This window comes from Caenorhabditis remanei, chromosome V, assembly GCF_010183535.1.
Source record: "Caenorhabditis remanei strain PX506 chromosome V, whole genome shotgun sequence".
Classification (NCBI taxonomy): Eukaryota; Metazoa; Nematoda; class Chromadorea; order Rhabditida; family Rhabditidae; genus Caenorhabditis; species Caenorhabditis remanei.
In genome coordinates this window covers 14619570-14644635 of record NC_071332.1, presented here as the reverse complement: position 1 = coordinate 14644635, position 25066 = coordinate 14619570, and the positions used below count along the sequence as shown (strand labels likewise).

The 25066-nt window shown below is 37.7% G+C and overlaps 10 protein-coding genes across 10 annotated transcripts; 5 read left to right on the top strand and 5 right to left on the bottom strand.

Moving 5' to 3' along the window:
* Positions 1 to 2516: 2516 nt before the first annotated feature.
* Positions 2517 to 3965, top strand: GCK72_020096 (uncharacterized protein; the record flags this gene model as incomplete). Its single annotated transcript, XM_003115981.2, has 6 exons — positions 2517 to 2600; positions 2648 to 2747; positions 2792 to 2896; positions 2951 to 3315; positions 3364 to 3801; positions 3849 to 3965. The coding sequence occupies 6 exons, from the start codon at positions 2517 to 2519 to the stop codon at positions 3963 to 3965; spliced, it is 1209 nt and encodes a 402-aa protein (XP_003116029.2).
* A 62-nt stretch (positions 3966 to 4027) lies between these two features.
* On the bottom strand, positions 4028 to 4741 carry GCK72_020095 (uncharacterized protein; the record flags this gene model as incomplete). Its single annotated transcript, XM_003116448.2, has 3 exons — positions 4028 to 4124; positions 4173 to 4528; positions 4574 to 4741. The coding sequence occupies 3 exons, from the start codon at positions 4739 to 4741 to the stop codon at positions 4028 to 4030; spliced, it is 621 nt and encodes a 206-aa protein (XP_003116496.2).
* A 1216-nt stretch (positions 4742 to 5957) lies between these two features.
* Positions 5958 to 7816, top strand: GCK72_020094 (uncharacterized protein; the record flags this gene model as incomplete). Its single annotated transcript, XM_003115878.2, has 9 exons — positions 5958 to 6154; positions 6211 to 6398; positions 6445 to 6541; positions 6595 to 6738; positions 6788 to 6918; positions 6964 to 7152; positions 7199 to 7370; positions 7417 to 7552; positions 7604 to 7816. The coding sequence occupies 9 exons, from the start codon at positions 5958 to 5960 to the stop codon at positions 7814 to 7816; spliced, it is 1467 nt and encodes a 488-aa protein (XP_003115926.2).
* Positions 7195 to 14515, bottom strand: GCK72_020091 (uncharacterized protein; the record flags this gene model as incomplete). The annotated part of the gene is made up of 7 exons (XM_053733378.1): positions 7195 to 7538; positions 7649 to 7766; positions 12092 to 12154; positions 13610 to 13849; positions 13904 to 14106; positions 14222 to 14364; positions 14415 to 14515. The coding sequence occupies 7 exons, from the start codon at positions 14513 to 14515 to the stop codon at positions 7195 to 7197; spliced, it is 1212 nt and encodes a 403-aa protein (XP_053582291.1).
* Positions 8551 to 10324, top strand: GCK72_020093 (uncharacterized protein; the record flags this gene model as incomplete). Its single annotated transcript, XM_053733379.1, has 9 exons — positions 8551 to 8714; positions 8765 to 8952; positions 9001 to 9097; positions 9140 to 9271; positions 9316 to 9449; positions 9496 to 9684; positions 9733 to 9904; positions 9950 to 10085; positions 10130 to 10324. 9 exons carry the CDS (start codon positions 8551 to 8553, stop codon positions 10322 to 10324), a joined length of 1407 nt encoding a protein of 468 aa, XP_053582292.1.
* Positions 11011 to 13242, top strand: GCK72_020092 (uncharacterized protein; the record flags this gene model as incomplete). Its single annotated transcript, XM_003116375.2, has 9 exons — positions 11011 to 11174; positions 11220 to 11407; positions 11455 to 11551; positions 11595 to 11726; positions 11770 to 11903; positions 11949 to 12137; positions 12186 to 12357; positions 12418 to 12553; positions 13048 to 13242. 9 exons carry the CDS (start codon positions 11011 to 11013, stop codon positions 13240 to 13242), a joined length of 1407 nt encoding a protein of 468 aa, XP_003116423.2.
* Positions 14516 to 15039: 524 nt separating the features above from the next.
* On the bottom strand, positions 15040 to 16737 carry GCK72_020090 (uncharacterized protein; the record flags this gene model as incomplete). Its single annotated transcript, XM_053733377.1, has 7 exons — positions 15040 to 15370; positions 15421 to 15592; positions 15644 to 15832; positions 15880 to 16010; positions 16068 to 16280; positions 16399 to 16521; positions 16565 to 16737. The coding sequence occupies 7 exons, from the start codon at positions 16735 to 16737 to the stop codon at positions 15040 to 15042; spliced, it is 1332 nt and encodes a 443-aa protein (XP_053582290.1).
* A 227-nt stretch (positions 16738 to 16964) lies between these two features.
* Positions 16965 to 18755, bottom strand: GCK72_020089 (uncharacterized protein; the record flags this gene model as incomplete). Its single annotated transcript, XM_003116504.2, has 4 exons — positions 16965 to 17468; positions 17522 to 17721; positions 17769 to 17911; positions 18583 to 18755. The coding sequence occupies 4 exons, from the start codon at positions 18753 to 18755 to the stop codon at positions 16965 to 16967; spliced, it is 1020 nt and encodes a 339-aa protein (XP_003116552.2).
* A 1197-nt stretch (positions 18756 to 19952) lies between these two features.
* GCK72_020088 (uncharacterized protein) lies at positions 19953 to 20186 on the top strand (the record flags this gene model as incomplete). Its single annotated transcript, XM_003116240.2, has 1 exon — positions 19953 to 20186. One exon carries the CDS (start codon positions 19953 to 19955, stop codon positions 20184 to 20186), a length of 234 nt encoding a protein of 77 aa, XP_003116288.2.
* A 1872-nt stretch (positions 20187 to 22058) lies between these two features.
* On the bottom strand, positions 22059 to 23790 carry GCK72_020087 (uncharacterized protein; the record flags this gene model as incomplete). The annotated part of the gene is made up of 3 exons (XM_053733376.1): positions 22059 to 22362; positions 22788 to 23660; positions 23711 to 23790. The coding sequence occupies 3 exons, from the start codon at positions 23788 to 23790 to the stop codon at positions 22059 to 22061; spliced, it is 1257 nt and encodes a 418-aa protein (XP_053582289.1).
* Between the last annotated feature and the right edge of the window lie 1276 nt (positions 23791 to 25066).

Genomic DNA, 25066 nt, shown 5'->3' with positions numbered 1-25066 from the left:
TTTATTTATAATATCATACATTTCCAGCCAAGCCACTTGCTACCTTGCCTTCGTCATCACCTGCCTGGTATCCCCATCCTTCCTCTATGCAACCAGTGCCAAGACAACTCTTTTCATAGCTTCAGTTTGCTTCACTTCTTTCCCATTAGGCTTCCTGTACACAAATCAATACTATTACTTCTTCTCAGCAGCTCTCAATGGTGTTGGATTTGCTTGTAAGATTAACTTTGGAAAATCTAAAACTTAAGATTTCATCTCACTGTTTTAGTGTACTACACCGGAAACGGAGGGTATCTGACATCTCATTCAACACGGAAAACCATCGAGTCCAATGTCTCCATCTCCTGGGCAATTGGATCAAGTTGCATGATTGTTGGAGCTGGTATCATCGCTCTCATCACCTATTTCACCGCTGGAGCAGGAGCAGCAGGAGCAGCTGCTGTAAGCATGGATTTAGTGAACACTACTGCCAACGTGACGTCTCAACACTTTGAGAGAAGATTCAGCAACACTGAAATGTAGGTTTCCCTTCTTTACGATCTCTCCGAACAAAGAATTTTCAGTTACCTGCTCTTCTCCGTATTCGCTGCCATCTCCTTCATCGGAAACGTCACATTCCTCCTAATGCCCTCCAGTGACATCAACAACTGTATCGAGTCCTCCAAGAAAATCGTGGCATTCCGCGATGGAATCCGTCTTATGTACCGTGCATTCCGCTCTCCAAAAATGATTATCTTGATCCCAACATTCGTATTGACTGGAGTCCACACCTCATTCTGGGTTTCAATCTATCCAACTACTCTCACTTTTAACTCTCATTTGGCCAGTATGATCTACCTCCCCGCTATCTACAGTTTGGGTGTTGGACTCGGAGAAACTATCAGTGAGTTTCAAAAATACCCTGTAACTATTTGACAAATGTTTTATAATTTCAGTGGGCATGCTCATCTCATTCTGCAGTAAGCGCATCAAGAATTTTGGAATGCGTCCAACAATGTTCATTGGTTGTTTCTTAACTTGTGTCTACTGCGGGTTGATTGTCATTACTACTCCACCAACTGCTCCAATGGCTCCAACTTCTGAGAAGCCGTGGCTCTTCCAGCCAACTCGTACCTTGGTTTTCGTGATTGCTCTGATTGGAGGAATGTCTGATTGCTGTCTCTGCAGTGTCAGATCAGTCATTTGTGCATTGGCAATGCCAAACAGAAGAGATCAAGCATTCTCGGTTTCGAAATTCTATCAGGTAAGGCGTAATTCTTTTATTTCATTTATCATCCATTCTATTTTCAGTCTATCGGAACATGCGTGATCTTCTTCATCTCTCCATTCCTCAATATCTATTTCTACACCATCGGAATTCCAATCCTCTGTGTCATCGCAAGTTTTTGCTTCTTCTTCGAGACTCGTCGTATCAAACAAATGGAGAAATCCCTCACAAATATGGAGTTGGATCAAGCTCAACAAAGAAAGAAATCAAGCAAATATGAGACACTCGACGAGGAATTCTAAGCTATTCATTTTCTATGACACGATTTAGGAAACCCATTTTTCCAAAACTGCCAGAACTCGGTACCAGTCATAAATGACGCGGGTAACTTTCATATTATCCCAAGCAATTCAATTTCTAAGTCTCGACATTCATTCATTTCATATCAATAATGCAATATTTATTCCCGACTTTGACATTCTTATGATCACAATAAACGACTTGTTCTCATACAACTTTTTGAAGACATTTGAGAAAATTGATAAGTACAAAAAAGTGGTGTGATTCTTTCTACTTGTTTCAGATGATGTCTCTTTTATCAGTCTTATCAAATTTCCAGTTAACTATGCGTGTTTTGTTCGACGTGTGTGTGTGTGTGTGTTCTATGGTTGAGCACAGTTTGTATCTATTCGTTCAGATGAAAATGGGAAGCTTACAATTTTCTGATGAGGGCTTTCCGTCAGTACAATACTTGTCATTTGACGGGCCGGTCGGCTCGGGTGGAAAATTTTTTTGAGTTTTAATAACCCAAAAATAATTTTCAAGTACTTTTTTCACTAAATTCACTGTAGAACTACTGAAAATTGTCAATTTACTCGAATTATATGTAGCTCGAAATGCCCCAAAAACTCCTTTTTCAAAAATTACTGCTGAAAAAATCGCTTAATCCGGCCGACCGAGCCGGCGAAAATTTGGAAATCGGCCCGGCCCGGTACAAGTATGGTTACGTATTTTCAAGGAACAGATAGAAACTAAAATCTTCGATGGAGCACGTTTTCTGAAGACCCGACTCTGATTGAACCTAAATGCGATTCCACAAAACATCTGTTTGAATTCAAGTGTTTACTCCTAACTACCTTCCCTACATTTTCCCAGTGTCTACTGTATTTTGATTTCCCTAACTTTTGTTCCATGATACCCCATTCTCCTTATCACTCTCATTTAATTGAAATTCAACCATGACAAACACGTGGTGTCCATATTTAATGACAGTTTTGATAAGCGATACGGCTCATTCGGCAATAGGAAAATGTGGCGTCTTGCCGTTTTTCTGGCGGCGGTTCTTGTTCGAGATGTTGTCGGAAAAGGTGATCCGGAACTGAAAATGACTACTGTAAGTTAGAAATTGCTGTGACTTGATTGTTATATAATATGTTTCAGCCTCAAATTATTGAACGATGGGGATATCCAGCAATGATTTATACAGTAACCACAGATGATGGGTACATTTTGGAGATGCACAGAATTCCATTTGGAAAAAGTAGCTTTCAAAATTTTGTTTAAACTTTAAAAAGTGAATTTCAGCAAATGTGACATGGCCAAATGGAAAGAGACCAGTCGTCTTCATGCAACACGGTTTGCTCTGTGCCTCAAGTGATTGGGTTCTGAATCTTCCAGACCAGAGTGCAGGTGAGTATCTACATGACCTTGGGGATGAAGAAGATAACACCACGATTTCTTTAGGATTCCTTTTTGCCGACGCTGGTTTTGACGTGTGGCTTGGCAACATGCGCGGTAACACGTACAGTATGAAGCATAAAGATTTGAAACCATCACACTCTGCATTCTGGGATTGGAGTTGGGATGAGATGGCTACCTATGACTTGAACGCTATGATCAATCATGTTTTGGAAGTCACTGGACAAGAGAGTGTCTATTACATGGGACACTCTCAAGGAACTCTCACAATGTTCAGTCATTTGTCGAAGGATGACGGAAGTTTCGCAAAGAAAATCAAGAAGTTCTTCGCTTTGGCACCAATTGGATCAGTGAAGCATATCAAGGGATTCCTGGCTTTCTTTGCCAATTACTTCTCTTTGGAGTTTGATGTAGGTGAAAAAGTTCTGGTTTTCATAGATTTAGAAAACGAATTCCAGGGTTGGTTCGATATCTTCGGTGCCGGAGAGTTCCTTCCGAACAATTGGGCGATGAAGCTCGCCGCTAAGGACATTTGCGGAGGTCTCCAGATCGAATCAGATCTCTGTGACAACGTACTCTTTCTCATTGCCGGACCAGAAAGTGATCAATGGAATCAGACTCGTGTTCCAGTATACGCAACTCATGATCCTGCTGGTACATCAACCCAAAATATTGTCCATTGGATGCAGATGGTTCATCATGGAGGAGTGCCTGCCTATGATTGGGGAACCAAGACGAACAAGAAGAAGTACGGACAGGCGAACCCACCAGAGTATGATTACACCGCCATCAAGGGGACTGACATCTATTTGTACTGGAGTGATGCTGATTGGTTGGCTGATAAGATTGACGTCACCGACTACTTGTTGACTCGTTTGGACCCAGCAGTTATTACGGTGAGTTCAAGAGAATAGCGATGGGAAACATACTCTTTTTGTTGCAGCAAAACAACCATCTACCCGACTACAATCATTTGGATTTCACCTGGGGACTTCGTGCTCCGAATGATATTTACCACCCGGCTATTGATATTTGTACAAAAGATTATCTTGGAAACTAAATTTCATTTTTAATAAAAAATTTCAATTTGAAGTCTGTTTCATTCGAATTTGTGCTTTGATTCTAGACGCTTTCTACGCATAATCCATCCTCGTTTTGTCCGAATGGTCCGCATCTTGTACCCGGCTTCCCAGTACCATCGTCTAGGGAGAATTGACCGCTGAAAAGTGTCCATAGTTATTTTCAAGAATCGCATTGGGTTTCTTACTATGGGCCAATGAGACAGATGTAGTTATACTTGAGATGATACGTGTATTCTGGATAACGATCCGCCATATCGATATCAAATTTACAGTCATGTGGAATGCATCCAACTTTCGATTGAGCCGGATGAATTCTCTCGAGGAAGTATGCGGTACGAGGAGTCAATTCATCGAGAGCTTTCTTCAGAGCCTCCTTGTTATTAGCATTTGCTGCGAAGAATTTAACCCATCCATTCTCGTACTCCATAGCATCACGATTACCTCCTTCGTAGAAGAATCGGTAGTTATAGGCAGGAGCCATGCCCAAGCAGTCATCAACATTCAGGGAGTGCAGTTTCTCAACGAGTTCATCAGACCATTCCTGGAAAAATTAATTGTGAATATTCTATCTTTATCTTTGACTAACCAATTTCCACATGTTCGAAATATTGCCGGCGACTGCGAGTTGTTTTCGTACGTTGTTCAGTTCATCAACGAACTGTTTCTGATTCGATTGACGCTTCTCTCGAATTGCGGCTCCGAGAATCCCGGGGAGCAGAGAGCACAAGAAAATGAAAAGACAGGAGCTCTTCATTTTTGGACTGATGTGATTTGTTCAATTTACTCATCTCTTTTGTAGTGGGAGAGTTGTCAGATCTATACCACAGATAACAGAAAAACAAGATTGTCGATAGAGATAATCTCATCATTTTGCTTTTTTAAACTGATTTTCAACTGAAAATTTACTATTGAAAAAAATGAAATGAAGCAAAAATGGGTGTGCAAGGCAGTTATACAATAGACCGGTCAAAAGGGGGAAATGGAATAGAATTTAAATGAATGGAGGTTAGCAAATGATGAATGAAACATTATAGTTATTCATCGTAAGAAAATGTTTTGTTTTTAAAGTTTCCATTCAGTTGTGGAACGTTTTTTTTCACATTTTTTTCATATTTTTTCACTCAAATATATATTTTCAAGCAATGAACATATTTAGGCAATCCAATCTGGCACTGTAGATTAGAATTTTCAATGACTATACAATTTTTTTCCTCAAAACCTAGAAAACTCCTTCTAAATCAGACCATTTCAATAGATCCTTGGTCGATTGTTGAATAAATGGAACGGAAGTGATGGAAACTGACAAAATGATAAGAAATCTAAATCTCCGAGATATGCAGATTTGAGAACTGATAGCCGTGACGTCTGGTGATCAGAAATGCGAAATGAAAATTCGTTCCTTTTATCGAAAGTTTCTTCTATTTCAAGTTTAAATTTCATTTTTTAATAGAAATTACTTGGTAATTTAGACTCCGTTTCGTATAATTTTTTCTACTGATTCTGTTAAAAAACCGTTCGCCTGAAATACATAAAACTATCAAAAACTGGTCTACCAAAATGGGAAATTGCATAAACTACAACTTTTCCGTTACAACTTAAATTTCATTCCGGGTTTACCCTGTTTCACGTGAATTTCAAACCAAAAGGTATTCCCCCGACACTGACCTAATCGGATCGAAACTTCACAGATCGCACTTTTGTCTGAAATACTGAAAATTCACTGAAATTCTTTGAAAAGTGGTATTAGGTCAATAACCTCCGTGCACATATTGCATCATATACACACAAAGACAACGGCGTAAACAATTTGCATAATGTCTATCCGAGAATTCGGGGGAATCCTCTTTTGCACGCAAAGTGACCCGAGAAAGTATAAAAAGTTTGCAGAAATCCAATTTCAAACAGTTCAGTTTTAGGTCTCACTTAAAAAACTCACTCATTTTTCATTAAAATTTTCAATTTTCAGCATAATGGACACCCCAAAATCATCCATCTCATCTGGAACAACAACTCGACGATTCGAGTTGTTGTGCATCATGATGCTCACATTTGGGCAATTGTGCATTATGACAGGATACGATTCACAGTCATTTATTCTGGAGTCGGTGATTCATTCAATTCATGAGAAGGAGCCAGAGAGGATCAGTCCCTATGCAGGGTACTATGGGTAAGATGACTTGGGGAACTTTCTCAGTCTGGGACTCAAACTGTTCCAATTTTCAGCCAAGCCGTCTGCTATCTGGCTTATGTCACTGCTTGCCTCTTCTCCCCTTCTTTCCTGTATGCTACCAGTGCCAAAACAACACTTCTGATCTCCTCAATTTGCTTTACATCATTTCCATTAGGCTTCTTGTTCACCAACTCTTACTATTATTATTTTTCATCCGCATTGAATGGAATCGGGTTTGCATGTAAGTTATTATTCTGCTAGTGTCCTCAATCTTTTAGGATTTTCAGTCTACTACACTGGTAATGGCGGCTATATCACTTCACATTCTACTCGTCAAACTATAGAATCCAATGTCTCGCTATCGTGGTCTCTAGGATGCTGCTGGTGAGTCAAAGACACTTTTAAAGAATTCACTTTTCAAAAATTAATACATTCAGCATGATTGTTGGTTCTATTATCATGGCAATAATCACAACTGTAACTCAAGAGGCGGCTCCTGAAATCCTAGACATCCTGAACGCTACCATGGGTTCCTCAGTCAGTGGTCATGGTATTGAAAGAAGATTTGGAGACAGCGAAATGTAAACTTCCGTGTTGTTCGCCTGACCTAGTTTATCAAAAAAATTTCAGCTATCTTCTGTTTTCCGTGTTCGCTGCAATTTCATCGTTAGCTATTTTCACATTTATGTTGTTACCCTCGCAAGACGTATCAAATTGTATCGAGCCCAGTGAGAAACTTGTGAGCTTCAAGGATGGAATGAGTGAGTTCTTCTCCCCAACACAAAAATTCACCCTTTCCGTTTCAGAGCTCATGGCGGACACTCTCACCTCTTCGAAAATGTTCAAGTTGGCTCCAACCTTCTTGCTCACCGGAATTCATACCTCCTTCTGGTTATCCATTTTTCCAACGACTCTCACTTTCAACATGCATAACTCAAAATTGATATATCTCCCTGCAATTTACGGGTTTGGAATAGGAGTGGGCGAAACGATTAGTGAGTTGTTTTCACTTTGAGATTCTGGAAAATTTGAGCATTTCAGTGGGCCTCATCATCTCCACACTGAGCAAGCGTATCAAAGATTTCGGTTTGAAACCAACAATGCTCATTGGATGTGTGCTCACAACTATATTCTGTTTTGTGGCTCTTCTCTCCACTCCATTCAATGCAACTGTCACTCCAAGTCACGAAGATCCATTGCTGTTTCAGCCAAAGTAGGTTGATGATATGCGTGTCGACAATAACACAATTTGATTTCAGCCGAGTTACCGTATTCCTAGTAGCTATGATTGGAGGAATGTCAGATTGTTGCTTGTGCAGTGTTAGATCGGTGATATGTGCATTGGCAATGCCGAAAAGAAGAGCACAGGCTTTCTCCGTGTCTAAAATTTATCAGGTAATTAAGATGACTGGAACTCTCAAGTCGTTTTCAATTCTTAATTTCCAGTCACTCGGTTCTTGTGTGATTTTCTTCATCTCTCCATTCCTCAACCTCTATCATTATGTCTTCGGAATCCCAATCCTCTGCTTACTCGCGGGAATTTTCTTCTTCCGTCAAGCAGGTCAGACGCAAGTAATGGAGCGAAAATTGACACAAGAACTGGGAGAATCTGAAAAGCGAAGGATTGCTAAAGAGCTTGAAGCAATGCAGAAAATATAATTCTACTCATTTTATAGAATTTATTGAAATTGTTGTGCATTTCTTTCAACGAATCCAATTTTGAAAGTAAATAAATACTTTAACGAATGATGACTTTTTTGCATCTGTGAACTCGTGTACTTAAAAAAACATGAGAATAGATTATGCAAATTAAAAATATTTTGAATCCTGTAGGGGTGACCTATTGGACTGTCACAAATCATGAAAAACTGAACTCTGTTTTATTGATTCGGAAAGTCTACGGCTTAAAAAGGTTAGGATGTAGAAGTTGTAAGAGATGACAAGGATGCGATTCAAAAATCAAACTTAGCCTTGACAACTTAGCTGCATGGTAGATTAAATCAAGAATACGATTATCACAGAAAAGTAATATTCAGTTTAATTTCTATCTATACGGAGTCTGTTCATAGAGATGTCACTAATACTACCGAAACATAATTGATAGATAAATTATTTGCAGATAAATTACTACTCACACTATTCGACCAGTCATTGTTACCAAAAAGTCAAAGTCTTCCTCAGAACAAAAATGATGACAAAAACTGATCATACTGTGATTTCTGTAAAATTGCGTAATACAGCGCAAAGAAAGACAATATCATCAGCTGAAATTGTTGATCCTTTGAACTGATTCAGCTAGATTATGCAAACCACTTTACTATAAATGCCGCTGAAAACCAATGGCCAACATTTCCAATTTCTTTGTTCTTTTTCAAATTTTCTGGAAATAAGTGATGAATCAACGAAGCTATGAATTCTTATGTGCATTCCTGCTAGGAATGGGCCAGTTATGTGTGATGACTGGGTTCGATACGGAAAGTTTTATTCTGGAGACTGTCATTCATTCGATTTATGAGAGAGAACCGGAGAGAATCAGTTCTTATGCGGGATACTATGGGTGAGTTATAGGTCAGTTGATGTTATGTTCTCTAAAAAAATAAATTTCAGCCAAGCCGTAATCTATGTGTTCTACATGTTGGCATGTCTTATTTCTCCATCTATCATAACAGTGAGCACCCCGAAAACCAGCTTGGTTTTCGGAGCGATCTTCTTCACAGCCTTCCCTTTAGGATTCCTGTTCACCAATTCTTATTATTATTATTTTTCATCAGCACTATTAGGAGTTGGACTGGCTTGTAGGTTGCATCGAGAGCATCTCAAAATCAGTAAATTTCTATTTCCAGTATACTACCAAGGGCAAGGAGGTTATCTGACATCTCACTCTACCAGAAATACCATTGAGTCCAACGTCTCTTTATCGTGGTCTCTGACATGTTTCTGGTAAGCTCAACTGTTGGTTTTTCACCCGAATAAGTTTTGTAGTATGATTCTCGGCTCTGCTATCATAGCAGGCATCACCAAATATAGTGCCGATGGAACAGAACTAATCTTGGATGTTCTGAATACTACCAATGTATCTCACAACACGGAGAGGCAATTCAGCAACACTGAAATGTAGATTGAAACTGGGAACTCATATTGATGAATTTTTTTTTCAGAAGCCTCATTTTCACTGCTTTTACTGGAATCTCATTAACCGGAATTGTTATATTCTTTCTTCTCCCATCGAGAGATGTAGAAGATTGTATTGAAAGTAGCACTGGAAAGAAGGAGACTTTCATGGAGGCATTCAGTGAGCACACTTTATTGAAGGTCAAACTCCAACATTAACTTTCCAGAACTCACTTGCTCAACGGTCGTAAACCCAAAAATGGTTCAACTGATTCCTCTTTTTATTCTGTGTGGCTTCAATACCTCACTGTGGATTTCCGTTTTCCCTACATCTTTGAACTTCACAACCCACAATTCTCACATGATTTACCTTCCGGCTCTCTACAGTTTTGCTATTGGGTCAGGAGAGATTATTAGTGAGTTGGAAATTTCAGTGTTAGAAAAACTAAATAATTCGATTCCAGTGGGAATCCTCATCTCATTTCTCAGTAAACGCATCAAAAATTTTGGACAAAAGCCAACAATGACGATTGGCGCCGTGTGTGTTTTGATCTACTGTGCTCTTATTCATCTGTCAACTGCAATGGATGCACCAATTAGACCAACAAGTGATGAGCCGATCCTCTTCCATCATTCGTAAGTAATTGTGATCTCATTCATCTACAATTAAATTGATTTCAGATATCTATTCGTTCTGATTATTGGATTTATCGGCGGAGCAGGTGACTGTTGTATCAACAGTGTAAGATCAGTCATCTGTGCATTAGCTATGCCAAAAAGGAGATCTCAAGCGTTTTCTGTATCAAAAGCTTTCCAGGTAGCCTCGATTGAAATATGAACATTTCAACGTTTTTTTTTCAGGCCCTTGCTTCATGCATCCTATTCTTCTTATCTCCTATCGTACCTCTCTACATTTACACCATTGGACTTCCAGTATTGTCTCTCATTGCTACCGTTTTGTTCTTTTCGATTGCTAAAAGAACTCAGACAATGGAGAGAAAAATGACCGAAGGAACGAGAAATGCCGCGGAAGTTGGAAAGACACTGAATTTATGAAATAATTTAAGGAATGTTGCTCATATCGGGTAATGGAGCATACGAATTAAATAAAATTGAAGACATAATTTTTATTCTTTGAATACTCATTTGAGCTGCGACTATGACAGTTATTTGTATTGAGGAAGTTATGAATTTTGAAGTTTGTTTTCATGTGCTGTGAAATGTCTTTATCATCAATTTAATTGTTCCGTGTCGACATATTATGAACAAAAAACATCGAAGTGAGATGATATCAAACTGTACACTGGATGTTCACATTTTTAACAACTACTTTTCTTACCAAGAAGAATATCTTGTAATGAAAAGCTCTTTCTTGAAGCCTAATGTTTCATTTTTCTGTCATATTTGATGTTATTCAATTTTTTGCTCATTTCAACAATTGGAAATAGAGAAATGAATGAGTGAACAAGCCAGAATATGCCTTATGTTTTATGAGTCTTTTGATAAGAACATCTTCGAGCATATCCGAATTTGAAACTTATGGAAACAATTACTGAATACACGCATAATCTGCTCTGTAAAAATTGCGCACTCCATTGAGAATTCGGATAGTTTGAACTTGTTCAATCGGATTATGCAAACCTCTTGACTATAAATGTCGCTTACAACCTATTGTCACCGCTTTCAATTTCTCTCTCTTCTTTGTGTCGAACTGACTGATATTACTCGAATAGAAGTACGTCATGAACCAACGAAGATTCGAACTTTTGTGTGCAGCACTACTGGGATTCGGTCAGTTATGTATCATGACTGGATTCGATTCAGAATCTTTTATTCTGGAATCAGTGATACATTCGATTCATGAGAGAGAACCAGAGAGAATTAGTTCATATGCAGGATACTATGGGTGAGTATGGGTGGTGAACTGGTCGGATGAGCATAATAATTTCAGCCAAGCTGTAATATACGCGTTTTACATGGTTGGTTGTCTGTTTTCTCCGTCCATCCTGGCAGTCAGCACTCCTAAAATCAACTTGGTCATCTCTGCAATCTTCTTCACAGCCTTCCCATTAGGATTCCTATTTACCAACTCTTATTATTACTACCTCTCTTCTGCATTACTAGGAATCGGGTTCGCCTGTAAGATTTGCTATGTTTGGATTATTTGTGAAATTCCCCCTTTCCAGTATTTTACCAAGGACAAGGCGGCTACTTGACTTCTCACTCTACTAGGAACACAATAGAATCGAATGTATCACTTTCCTGGTCGGTGGGATGTTGCTGGTGAGTTCTGATCCTGTTTAATTTACAAGCCGATCGGTTACAGTATGATCCTCGGATCTTGTATAATGGCAGTTATTACGAAGCTGAGTTCCGATCAGACCGATATGGTATTGGAAGCTCTAAACACAACTAGTGAACCTCATAAAATGGAAAGACGCTTCAGTGAAATGGAAATGTAGTTCAAATCTAGATAGGCTCTTCTGATGTTTTATTTTCAGAAGTCTCCTTTTCACTGCTTTCACAGGAATCTCAGTCATCGGAATTGTCACTTTCTTCCTCATGCCTTCGAAAGATGTGGAAGATTGTATCGAGAGTAGCACAGAGAAAAAAGAAAGTTTCATGAGTGCCTTCAGTTAGTCCTTCCAATTTTTCAGTAGAAGATTATCTTCTTTTCTAGAACTCACCTGCTCCACTATGGTCTCCTCTAAAATGGTTCAACTCATTCCTCTATTCTCTCTGTGTGGCCTCAACACCTCCTTCTGGCTCTCTATTTTCCCAACAGCTATGAGTTTCACTACCCACAACTCCAATCTGATCTACCTCGCTGCAGTGTACAGTTTTGCTGTTGGAGCAGGAGAGGTTTTGAGTGAGTCTGCAAGTGATCTGAAATTGAAAAAATACAAATAAATTTCAGTGGGAATCCTCATTTCATTTCTCAGTAAACGCATCAAAAATTTCGGTCAAAAGCCAACAATGACGATTGGCGCCGTCTGTGTTTTGATCTACTGTGCTCTTATTCATCTGTCAACGGTTACAGAAGCACCGATGAGACCCACTCACAAAGAACCTATTTTGTTCCATCATTCGTGAGTATTATATTTCATCATTCGTGTGTACGTATTAGTTTCATGGAATACAGTTTTCAGATATCTATTAGCATTGATCATCGGATTGATTTGTGGAATCGGAGATTGTTGTATCAACAGTGTGAGATCAGTGATATGCGCGTTGGCAATGCCAAAGAGAAGATCTCAAGCATTTTCCGTGTCGAAGTTTTTCCAGGTAAATTGTTTTAAACCATATGTTTCTCGTATGCCTGAGCTACAGTACCGTGCAGTAAGATGTTCAATTTGGCCTTTTTCAGTGGAAAATTACTAACTTTGAGAGGGCGTTACGGTATAACTTTTCTGTACAAGCAATCCCTAGCAATTTACGTATCGGTAAAGTAATTTCTCCCTCAAATAGTCCCCTTTCAATGCAAAATAGTGCGATTTTTGAGCTGTCCTCTTAAAATGACCATAACTCTCTAGAGAGTGCTCGTACAAAAAAGTTGTCAACTACAAAAATGAAGCTCTATCTTTGTTCTGTATGGTTTATACATAACTTACCTTGGAAAATTGTATATCTTACTGTACCGGTACTATAATTATCAGACCGGTAGAGGTAATTTTTGCGAGATTGGGAAAGAAATCCAGTAAACTGAGCGGATGTATTCAAAGATGAACTTTTGTTCAAAAACATATTAATCCGTATTTGTTTCCAAATATGTTTTCCAGGCCCTCGCATCCTGCATCCTATTCTTCTTATCACCCATCACACCTCTCTACATTTACACCATTGGCCTCCCAGTTCTATCCATAATCGCTGCTGTTTTGTTCTTTTCAATTGCAAAAAGAACTCAGAAAATGGAGAGAAAAATGACAGAAGGAACGAGAAATGCTGCTGAAATCGGAAAGAAATTGAATTTGTAATTTTTTATTAATTCGAAATGCTTTATTATGTTTTTCAACCGGGTATCATAATTAAATTTTGGTAATGGTAGTTCTGTCTTGACCAGAAAATTCTGAAGACAGCTTTGACGCATTTTTCTTGGCGAAACGGAATTTCAGAATTTTCAACAGAAATTGCTGATGAGGGTCATAAAAGAGAAAAATTGATACGATACAAGCAGTTGGGTGGTTTTCAGAAAAAAAGTCTATGAGGTAAGCTAATTCATAAATTCTGATTCGAAAGAGGATTGATAAGTAGAGAATTGTGTAAGGAACTGCAGCAAACGTAACGTAGATCAAGGCCTGAAACAATTTCCTTTATTGAAAAGAAGGTCTCTTCTGGACTAACCTGAAAAACTGTTCTCTGACTAAATTTCTTGTTCATTTTTTTTGTTACTTCCGACATATTATTTTTTGTTCTCCGTTCCAGGAAACTATAAGATATTTTGGCCGACACTATTATTGCCAATCCAATTACTACCCAACTGGCAATTTCAATTTCCGCTGCGAAATTTTCAGACTCCGTCACCGGACTGCTGACAACAACAGCATTAGGTTCCATTGGACAATCCGGATAATATTGTTCCGTCTGAAATGTCTGAAATTGGTAATATTGCACCGAAATCTTATAATTGCTTCTCACCTCAATAATGATCTTTTTAGCAAGTTGTTGATTTTCAGGAACGGCACTTAAAGTGAATGGGAGTGACCACAAACAGAAAACAAAAGCAAAAGAATACAGAAGGAGTTCAGAAAATTGGCGGAGGACAGATTTCTGACGGCGAGCCATATTAACGATGATAATGAGACGATTGCAGAACAAGAACAGAGCAGATATAGAGGATACTGGAAAACAGATTATATACAGATTTTAGGATTCTTGAGACGACAACAGACCGGAAATTTGAAGAAAATTAGTTCTGTTGTGGCTTTCCGAAATCAGAAAAAACCAAAAACCTACCATCTTCCACCACTGAAAACACTCGAAACAGCAAAACTGAATCCACAAAATATCTTAAAACTCCATCAATTCTCAAGACTATTGATGGCTCAAAATCATAAATATCTATAAGAAACCATGCACAGAACCATTCGATCGTAGTACTGAAATCACAAAAAAAGTTCAGAATTTTTCAATGACTCAAACTTCTCACCAGAAAACATGAAAGTAAAGAAACCACTTCAACGATTCAAAATTCTTTGGAGATCTCCGTAGTACACAGTAATGAGCTAAAGAGTATAAAGGCGTGATCATAACAAAATAGGCTCGTTTAAAAATGAAATAAAAAATTGGATTCTCATTCCAAATCGACTTAGAATAGACGACTGTGCTCATATTCCTCGGAAGTTTGTGGGAAAACTCCAGGAAGCCAGAGTTCCTCAAGTTAATATATGTCATAGGGAACGGCGAGGCCGGTGATTCAAAGTCAGAAAAGAATGAACAATATGGGAAAATTGGTTTCCGGTGAGAGAACAGACTAGAGAACTGAAAAAAACATTAACGAAATAGTAAGTGAATAGCTCAGGTGGTATCAGAGAAATGACGATTTATACAAATAGGATTCCGGAACTCGGAGGTTTGACAAGTTCTCAAAATGTGACAATTATGAGAAATCAGATGTCTTCAATGCAATTGAATTTTGAGATGATGTAATCATTCTGCTCAAATAATGTAGCTTCAATAATCATAGAAGCACGTAAAGTGTTCGTATTTATTTCAATGTGAAACAATTAACTTTTTCGATATCACATAATTATACTTCATAACTTCTGATCCTCTCACTTTTCCACTGTGCTCTTCTGATCCTGCTCCAGCCATGTCTGACTCGTCAACTTCCTCTCCATTCTGTTAGTTGAATCCACAATTTTGAAGAAGACGAACGTCGAAAAGACTGCCAGAACAGGCAGTCCACATGTGTAAACATAAAGTGGAATGATGGGACTGAAAAAGAATATGATGACACACGCAGCTGCTTGGTACATTCTGGAGACTGAGAAGGATTGAGCACGTCGGGAAGGCATTACGAGAGCACAGATTACTGATCGGACTCCGTTAAAACAACAATCGGAAATTCCGCAGATAAGAGCAATCAAGTATATCAAAGGGTATCTGAAGAAGTTGATGAATGTCATGATTACACATTTTTGACTTGGACCTACGATTGATAAAATAGCATTGGTTCCTCTGAAGTTGGTTTCATCGGTGCTTCAAACGGAGTTGAAGCGTGTATCAGAACACAATAAATACTCAAAGTGACTGTACCAATCACCATAGTTGGTTTTAGTCCAAAACCTTTGATTCGTCGGCTTGACTCCGCGATTATGAATCCCACTGAAAATATAGATACTTTCAGAAAGTCTAACCCCCAATAGATTGACTCACTCAAAACCTCTCCAGTGCCTGCTCCCAAACTGTATATAGCTGGGATATACAACATCTTCGCGTTGTTTTTGTTAAAATGCATTGAAGTGGGGATGATGGACATTAGGAAAGATGCATTGAATCCACAAAGCATACAGAGGGGAACGATTTGGAGCATTTTCAGAGAGATTGATGTTGTGAAAGTTAGTTCTGTGAATAGTTGAAGTTTCAGAGATGGGTATGGAGGAAGAACTCACTCAAATCTTTTTTGAAACTTCCGTTTTTCACAGAGCTTTCAATGCAGTTCTCAACGTCTTTGGATGGTAAAAAACAGACAATTATGACGGCTAGAATGGAGACTACAATGAGCACCAGGGATAGAAGACGACTGAAATTTAAATATAAATCATCTGGTAAAAAATTTTCACTTGCATTTCCAGATCACTGAATTCTCTTGTATCCGATTTGAGCACCACCTCCGTCACATTCATCAATATCTCTTTTCGAGCATCCCCACTGAACCATGTCATTGTTCCCAGTATCATCGATCCGACTATCAAACTTCCACACCCAATCGCCCATTGTAATGAAACGTTCGATTCGATTGATTTTCTCGTTGAGTGAGATGTCAGATAAGTGGTGCATCCCAAATTGAAAACTGAATTTATTATGAATTATTTTCGATAGTTCTAATGAAAAACTTCCACTCACATGCTTTACCAATTCCGAGTACTACCGTGGAAAAATAGTGATAATAGGAATTGATGAAAAGGAACCCAAACGGGAATGCGGCGAAGCAAAACGAAGAGATGACGAGGAGAGTTTTCGGAGTCCAAACATTCAAAAGCGATGGTGTGAATAGGCAAGAAATCATAAAAGACCCGTAAATCACTGATTGCCTATAAACATCACTTTTAGATCTTATTTTGATTTTCCCCTTACCCATAATAGCCCGCATACTGATCGATCCTCTCGGGATCCCTTTCATGCACCGAATGAATAACCGACTCCAGAATAAAAGCTTCTGCGTCAAATGCGGTATTCATGAATAGCTGTCCAGCTCCTAGCATAGCAGCACATAGTAATTCGAACTTTGGGGATTGTGCAGGAAACATTTTGGACAGAAGAGTTGGAGTGAGGGCTACTGACTTTCAGAATTCGGAAGTTTGGGAACAGAAATGTGTTTCTGTCAGGCGGTTGAACTTCGTGGTCAAAAGGTTTTACATGTTAAACACATGGAAATATAGTGGTAGCGTGGACAGAGAATCAATGTTCAAATAAAGTTCAAATAACCATAAAAAAGTTTATTTAACATATTAAGAAACTTACAGAAAAAAGTGTATCAGTTCCTTAAAATAACGAATGTAGACTTATCTCCCATCATCGTTGACTGTTTATCTGGATGCACTCTCTTCTTCCAGCGTACAGTTTCCAAAAGATAATTTTGGTAAGGGTCATAATATAAAAACAAGGAAACTGCACATGCGGTAGGGTGGTTTTCAGAGAAAAAGTCAATGAAATAAGTGAGTCCAGGAATACGAACGTTAAAAAGAATAGTGATGTATAATACGGAAAATGGAATACATGCAAACGAAAGATATAGTAATGCTTGAAATATAGTCCGTTGGTTGAACTTTTTGTGCATCTTTTTTGTGGCTTCTGATTCATTAACCATTCTTTTTGCTAGCATAAGAAATGCAACTTTAGCAGAAACAAGTATAGCAATTCCAATTGACACCCAATTAACTAATGTGATAATTGAGAATATATCTTCACTCTCGGAATCAGTTCCACTAACTGCGATGGATGTTGGACTCCAAAGGCAATCAGGATAAAATAGGTCACTCTGGAAATAAAATAAATTAAAGTCTTCTAAGGACACACTCAAAATCTAAGTACCTCCATAATCTTCATCTTTGCTGACTGTTGTTCAGGAATCTGCCAAATCGTAGTCGGTATTGACCAAAGTCCAAACGTCATTACTACTAGATAGATAAAAGCTTCACAAGTAATTCTTCGACAGGATATGAATGATCGGTACATATTGACAATCATCAGAAGACGACTAGTAAAAAGGATAAGGGCGGATGTAGAGGAGACTGAAAGTGTACATTTTACAAATATTCTGTTCGAAAAATTAACTTACTGGCTTCAATGAAAATATAAACTTTATATAAAAATACTGCATCAAAAATCTTGTTCAAATAACCATCAACTCTAATCATTACTGAGGGTTGAAAATCTATGATGTCGATGAGGAATGCATTGGAGAGCCATTCCACAGTAATCCTTGAAAATGAATAGCTCAAATAGAGGTTAACAATAAGTTATGACTAATGTCCATTACTTATGTGTTCTGTCTTTTATTACTTTTTTGTTTTCTCTTGAAAACTCACAAACTAATTGAATTTGACAAAAATCTACTAAGCTACTCTTCTTCTTATGACAACTTAAATAAAGATAATGCAATGTTTTTCTGACAAGACCTTTTCTTTAAAAAGTAGATATAGTACCGGACAAAAAGGTATCAACTTTGGATGTTTTCAGTTGAAAATAACCAACTTTGAGAGTGTGCCATAGTAATTCTAAATGTCACACCATAAACATTTTTAATGAATCACATAGATTGAACGTGGAGCTCTATTTTTGCAGTGTACAACTTTTTTCTACGGACGCTCCCTAGAGAGTTAGGGTCATTTTAAGATGACAGCTTAAAAATCGCACTAATTTGCACTGAAATTGGTCGATTTGAGGGAGAAATTACTTTGTCGATATGTGACTTGCTAAGGAGTGTCCGTACGAAAAAGTTGTCAACTACAATAATGAAGTTCTACTCTTGATCTGTATGATCCATTAAGTTTTCTTGATGTGACAATCAGAATTACTATGGCACACTTTCATTTTCCACTGAAATCAGCCAAAGTTGATACCTTTTTGTCCGGTACTGTATTACAACTCACCAAAAGCAATGTAAGTAAATGACCCATTTCAATAACCCGAAATTTTTCGGAGACTTGGTCAAAACACAATAATGAGCAAATGGATAGATTACAGTGGCAATTGCAGAATAATATCGTTTGATAGTAAGATAAACAACTGGGTTCTCATTCCATATCGAGTGAGACGAGTTCATTTTTTTGAGTGACGAGAGCTTTTGTGTTTTCGAAACGACAAGACCACAAGTGATGTAAATTTCTCAGGATTTTTTTCCAATTAGACAAAACAAATCAGAATGTAAAAAACAGGTTTCCCATGCCAAGGAGATTGTGACTTTTTGTGTCTTTCCAACTAACTCTTACTGTGATGTACTGAGAAGTGGATTACGACGTGTGGTGACAAACAAAAGTAGAATAGGACAGGAATAATTTGACATTAGATTTTATAAAATGAAATGTATTTATTTAAGAGCAAAATAGTAGGACACGGATATAGGTGTTTTGGTTTGAGTAATCAAGATTTTATAGGTTGTTTTCTTCAAAAATATTAAATTCTTTCTAAAATTATGGTGTTATTGACTTCAGGAAAAGGGTGTGGCGTCAGAATAGTCTACCTCAATTCCTAATAAAAATGAGTTCAAATAATCGAGTCTACCAACTGCATGTGTGGCCCATTTGATTTGATTCAAATTATTCAATTTTAATCAAACAAAAAAAAAATTTCCTGGTATTAATTTGGTATGTTTGCCTGTCACATCATATTCAGGGTTCTTATTTTTTGCAACGAGAAGGGGTTGTCTTGGACCAGAAGTTCGATGAGAATTTCCTGCGTAGTTATAAATCTTGTTCGCAGCTAATCTTTTCTTTGTTTCCGTTTGAAACTCAATGTTTGAGATGATGCAATAACAAATGTCTGGTCTGATGAGCTCAAAAATGTTACCGGAATAAAATATTTTATGTTTCCAAAACTGTGACTACCCATTAATTTCTTCTCAACTTTAATAGTTCAAGAGCAATAAAATGAATGTCAACTTGTCAGAATCACAGTCACACTTTCCAGCGAACAGTCACTTTTCCATATTTATCAGTTTGAAGTTTCTGCTTTTTAAAGATGACTCACGGAGTAAACAAACCACAAATCAGAAATGTTGCTATATTTAAAGGCAAGAGAATCATGCGTTTGCCATCAGTCTAACTGCTCGAACACTCTTCCATTTCTCACTATTTTCAACCAAAATGGCAGCCGCTGCTGGTGAGTAAAGTAGTTTTTTTTTGAATTTAGTTGTTCTGAATGACGGCTTCCATTATCAAGATGTAGGTCTATGTAGGGAAATGAGTATGTTCCTCTGCACACTTTTACTGTTACTTTTCCAGTAGAGAAAATCAAGTCCGAGATGAGCAATGCCGGACTCTCTTCCGGAGCCATCGACGGAATCCTCAAGATCGCTGCCACCTACAAACCAAAAGAAGGCGAGAAGCCAGATATGGCTCAGGCTATGGTGACTCTCGGGAAGCTGTTTGCTGAACTTGAGACATTCATCAAGACTCAACCAGAATCCGATCAAACCATCTACCACGATATCATCGAGAAGAAGAAGTCCGAGTTGGCTGCTCTTATCAAGAAATAGTGCGTTTAAATTTTTTTTTCATTTCTTTATCGTCTGTTTTTGATGTAATCTTATCTTTTTTCCATATAAATATTCTTCAAAATATTCTGTTTTCTTTTACAAAATTTCATATTTGAACAGACGGGTCGTTGCATTCATACTATCCTTTCTAGATGGTAAAGTCATAAAATTGTAATGTTTGCCAAACCGATCAAAGATTTTTTAGATTAATGTTTTTTTTAGCGGAGATGACTCATGACTGATGCACTTTTTCTTCTAGAATCTCTTCCAGTTATTGAAAAAATTAGGATTTTAAAAGAGAATGAAACAATGAAACTGGTTGTTTGGTGGCTGAAAAATCGAAGATCTCAATTCTTAACTCAAACTACTTATTTCGCAGAAACCCCCTTTATATGTGTTCAAATCTCGTTTCAAAACCGCTACACCGTATCGAACTTCCCGATTGAACCAAACCGAATGTAGTACTTCCGATGACCTCTCCCACTCTATCGGATCATCTTCCCTCACCCACACAATGGTTACTCACCTAATACTCCTTAATATCCTGAATTTTTTTCTCAGAGATCATCTTTGAACCTTTGTTTCGAGTTTACTCATAACATGTTTGTATGTTTTCTTTGTTTCACTATCTGCTTTTCCATAATTGCACTGTGATTTGCAAAGAGATTTTCTCTTTTTTAAGAGTTTTCTGTAGTGGGTGCTGATCAACATTGATAATTTGGCGCTATTTTGAAATTGTTGTTAGGCTCATGTGTCAAATACATACTCAGAAAAGTACATTCCAGAACAAAAATTACTATTTTTAAACCGGTTAAAATTTAAAATTGTACTGAATTCATAACTTGTTGTAGCTACCGTACGACCCCAGATACGTCAATCACAATATCAAAAATAAATCGGTTTTAAAACGTCCAGGTGACGATTTCAGAACTTCTGTAACTCATATTCAATTCCATCGTTAATTGACTCGGAGGAAAAAGAAATATTAATACACAAGAGACTAGATAAAACAAATTTGAACTTTATTTCAGAAATTCGAAAAAGAGACCACAACACAATAACAAAACAATCAGCAGGCAGCAAAGAAATACAAACAGAAAAAAAAACAATTGAAACACATAAATACAGAAATTACAAAACAAGAAAACATTTAAAGAGTTAAAATCTTCGATATCGTTAAAATCAGGAAAATAAGTAACCATGCACATTAGTAGAGACTGAAGAAGGGATGCATCATTAGTAGACCCTGACCAAACGTAGAAAGAAATAGAGTTCATTCTATAGCCTTCTCCAAATCTGATTGTTGCTCTTCTCCCGTCGGATCTTGTTATATCAAACTCAGATGTAATCTGCTCATTCGAAGATAGCTGTTTCACGTTTCCTAAAACCGGGAATGTTCTTTTTGTCTCAAGAGAAACTTGAGCAGCGTTGAGTCCTTGAAGAAGAATATCCTTGCTGGCCCTGCCGGATATTCTCAATTGCAAATATTCCAGTCGAGGATTACACATTTTTTTCATCCACAACTTGAAAAAGCGGTTCAGATCTTTTAAGTTGACAGCCACGTCATGAAGTTCAAATGTCTTAGCGTTTGTAACCCACAAATCATTAAGTGAAAATGTTTTGATGTTTTCGTACGCATGATGTTTCCAAATCAGGGAATCGAACTTCCCTTTGACAATTTCTCGGAAATGTTTGGACTCTATAAATCTATAGAAAGAATAAACTGCAGAAGATAATGGCAAAACAGTTCTCAAAACTTCTAGAAGTCTTTTCTTTTTGAAAAACGGCTTCGTAAGAAAGAGAGTTGTAGTCCTAAGCCTCAACAACGACTTCCTGAACTTCCGGAAGCTTCTCGAGGAGAGGAAGAGTACCCTATTCTGATACTTTAGCGATTGTCAACTGCTTAATCGATTTGCAGTGAGTGACGTCTATAATCGGAACAGCGTAGTCCATTGGAGGTAGTCTACCGGGGCACCATGAAAAAGACATTTCATAATAATCTACGAAATCGCGTCGTTGATTTTTGACAGCTCTGATTGTGAGTCCTTCACACGTATTAAAAAACATTTTCATCTCGATTCTGCTATGCTCCAGTCTCAAATTGATCTCCTCACACTGCATTCTGAGAAGTTTCAAGAACATTCTGGCTCGTTTGGAGAGAATAGACAACGCGATTCTGAAAAACGGAACGTGAAGAAAGCAGAAATCATATAAGTTTGACTCGAAGGAAAGAAAAATAATAATAACACACAAGAGACTAGATAAAACAAATTTAAACTTTATTTCAGGAATTTGAAAAAGAGACAAATTAGCAAACAACAGAGTAACAACACAGCCAGCAGACAGAAAAGAAAAAAACACAAACAGAATAAAAACAATTGAAACATAAAAATACAGAAATTAAAAAAAAAGAAAACATTTAAAGAGTTTAAATCTTCAATATCGTAAAAATCAGGAAAAAAAGAAACCATACGCATGAATAGAGACTGCTTTGGTTCAAGAAGGGATACATCATTAGTAGATCCTGGCCAAACGTAGAAGTGAATAGAGTTATTTCTATAGCCTCCTCCAAATCTGATTGTTGCTGTTCTCCCATCGGACCTTGTTATATCAAACTCAGAAGTAATTTTCTCGTTAGAAGATAGTTGTTTCACGTTTCCTAAAACCGGGAATGTTCTTTTTGTCTCAAGAGAAACTTGAACAGCGTTGAGTCCATCCAGAATGATATCCTTATTGGCATTTCCGGACATTTTCACTTCCAAGTATTCCTGTCGAGGATTACACAGTTTCTTCATCCACAACTTGAAAAAGCGGTTCAGGTCTTTTAAGTTGAGAATCAAGTCACGAAGTTCAAATGTCTTAGCGTTTGTAACCCACAAATCATTAAGAGAAAATGTCTCATGAGGGAGTTTCAAAATCAGGGAGTCAAAATTCACTTTGAGAACTTCTCGGAGATGGTTGGGGTTCAGAAAGTGATAAGAAAAATCAGCTGCAGAAGACACTGGCAAAACAGTTTTCAAAACCTCTAGAAGTATTTTTTCTCTTTGAAACAATGCTTCGTACGAGAGAGGTTCGGAAATCCACCCCTCAGCCCCCGGAACAACGACTTCATCAATTCTTGGAAGCTTCCCAAGGAGTGGGAGAGTATCGCATTCAGATATTTCAGCGATTGTTAACTGCTTAATCGATTTGCAGTGAGTGACGTCCATAATCGGAAGGACATATGCTATTGGAGGTAGTCTACCGGGGCAACATGATAAAGACATGTAATAAGGATGTATGTAATCGCGTCGTTGATATTTATCGATATACATTAACACCTTGACAACTCTGATTGTGAGTACTTCACACGTATCAAAAAACATTTCCATCTCGATTCTGTTATGCTCCAGTCTCAAATTGATCTCCTCACACTGCATTCTGAGAAGTTTCAAGAACATTCTGGCTCGTTTGGAGAGAATAGACAACGCGATTCTGAAAAACGGAACGTGAAGGTAGCAGAAATTATATAAGTTTCTACTCACTTTTCCGTAAATTCCATTTGTTCCAAGACAGGCATAAGTACGAGGTACGGAAGACGGAGAAGAGGAAATCCAGTCGTCATCTCTAGGTATTAGGAACGGGAATACAAATGAGCAATCAATGAATGAGGAATCTTTGTCTGGTACAGTAGGGAGACACGGCGATGCACGGCAAATCGATGAACCACGAAACGAGCACGATGAGAAGACAGACCGCTACTCGCGACCTCGACTCGCCTGGAGTGTCCTCTAGGGAAGATAAACATCTTATTAGAGACCATAATTTGTGTAATTTATGAAGACAATCCCAATATCAAAACTGCATCGGTTTTAAAACGTCCAGGTGACGATTTCCGATTAAACCTTCCGTGTCAGAATTTTTCCGTTTCAAAACTTCTGTAATTCATTTTCAATACCATCTTTAATTGACTCGAAGGAAAGACAAAAGAGACTAGATAAAACAAATTGAAACTTTATTTCAGAAATTCGAAAAAGAGAGCAATTGACACCAAACATAGCAACGAAATAGGCAGTAGCAGGAACCCAAAAAACAGCAACAGATAAAACAAAATTGAAACACAGCTGCTGGCCGTCATGTGAATGCAAATGATAAAAATGAAAACAGTTCTAAAAATAAAATAAAAATAAAAATACAGATATTGTAAAACAAGTAAACTTCAAGACAGCCAATATCTTCAATACATGCAACGTAAAAATTAGATAAAAAAGAAAGCATACACATGAATAGAGACTCAAGAAGGGATACATCATTAGTAGATCCTGGCCAAACGTAGAAGTGAATAGAGTTATTTCTATAGCCTCCTCCAAATCTGATTGTTGCTGTTCTCCCATCGGACCTTGTTATATCAAACTCAGATGTAATCTTCTCATTCGAAGATAGCTGTTTCACGTTTCCTAAAACAGAGAATGTTCTTTTTGTCTCAAGAGAAACTTGAACAGCGTTGAGTCCATCCAGAAGGATATCCTTATTTGCCTTGTCGGATAATCTCACTTGGAAGTATTCCAGTCGAGGATTACACATTTTCTTCATCCACAACTTGAAAAAGCGATTTAGGTCTTTTAGGTTGAGAGTCACGTCTTGAAGTTCAAATGCCTTAGCGTTTGTAATCCACAAATTATTAAGAGAAATTTTTTCGTAATGCAGTTTCAAAATCAGAGAGTCAAAGTTTCCTTTAAGAACTCCTCGGAGATTTTTGGGGTTTTGAAAGCGATAGGAAAAATCGACTGCAGAAGATACTGGCGAAACAGTTCTCAAAACTTTTAGAAGTTTTTTTTCTCTTTGAAATAAGTCTTCGTGCGAAAGATATTCGTAAATCCACCCCTCAGCCGCTGGAACAA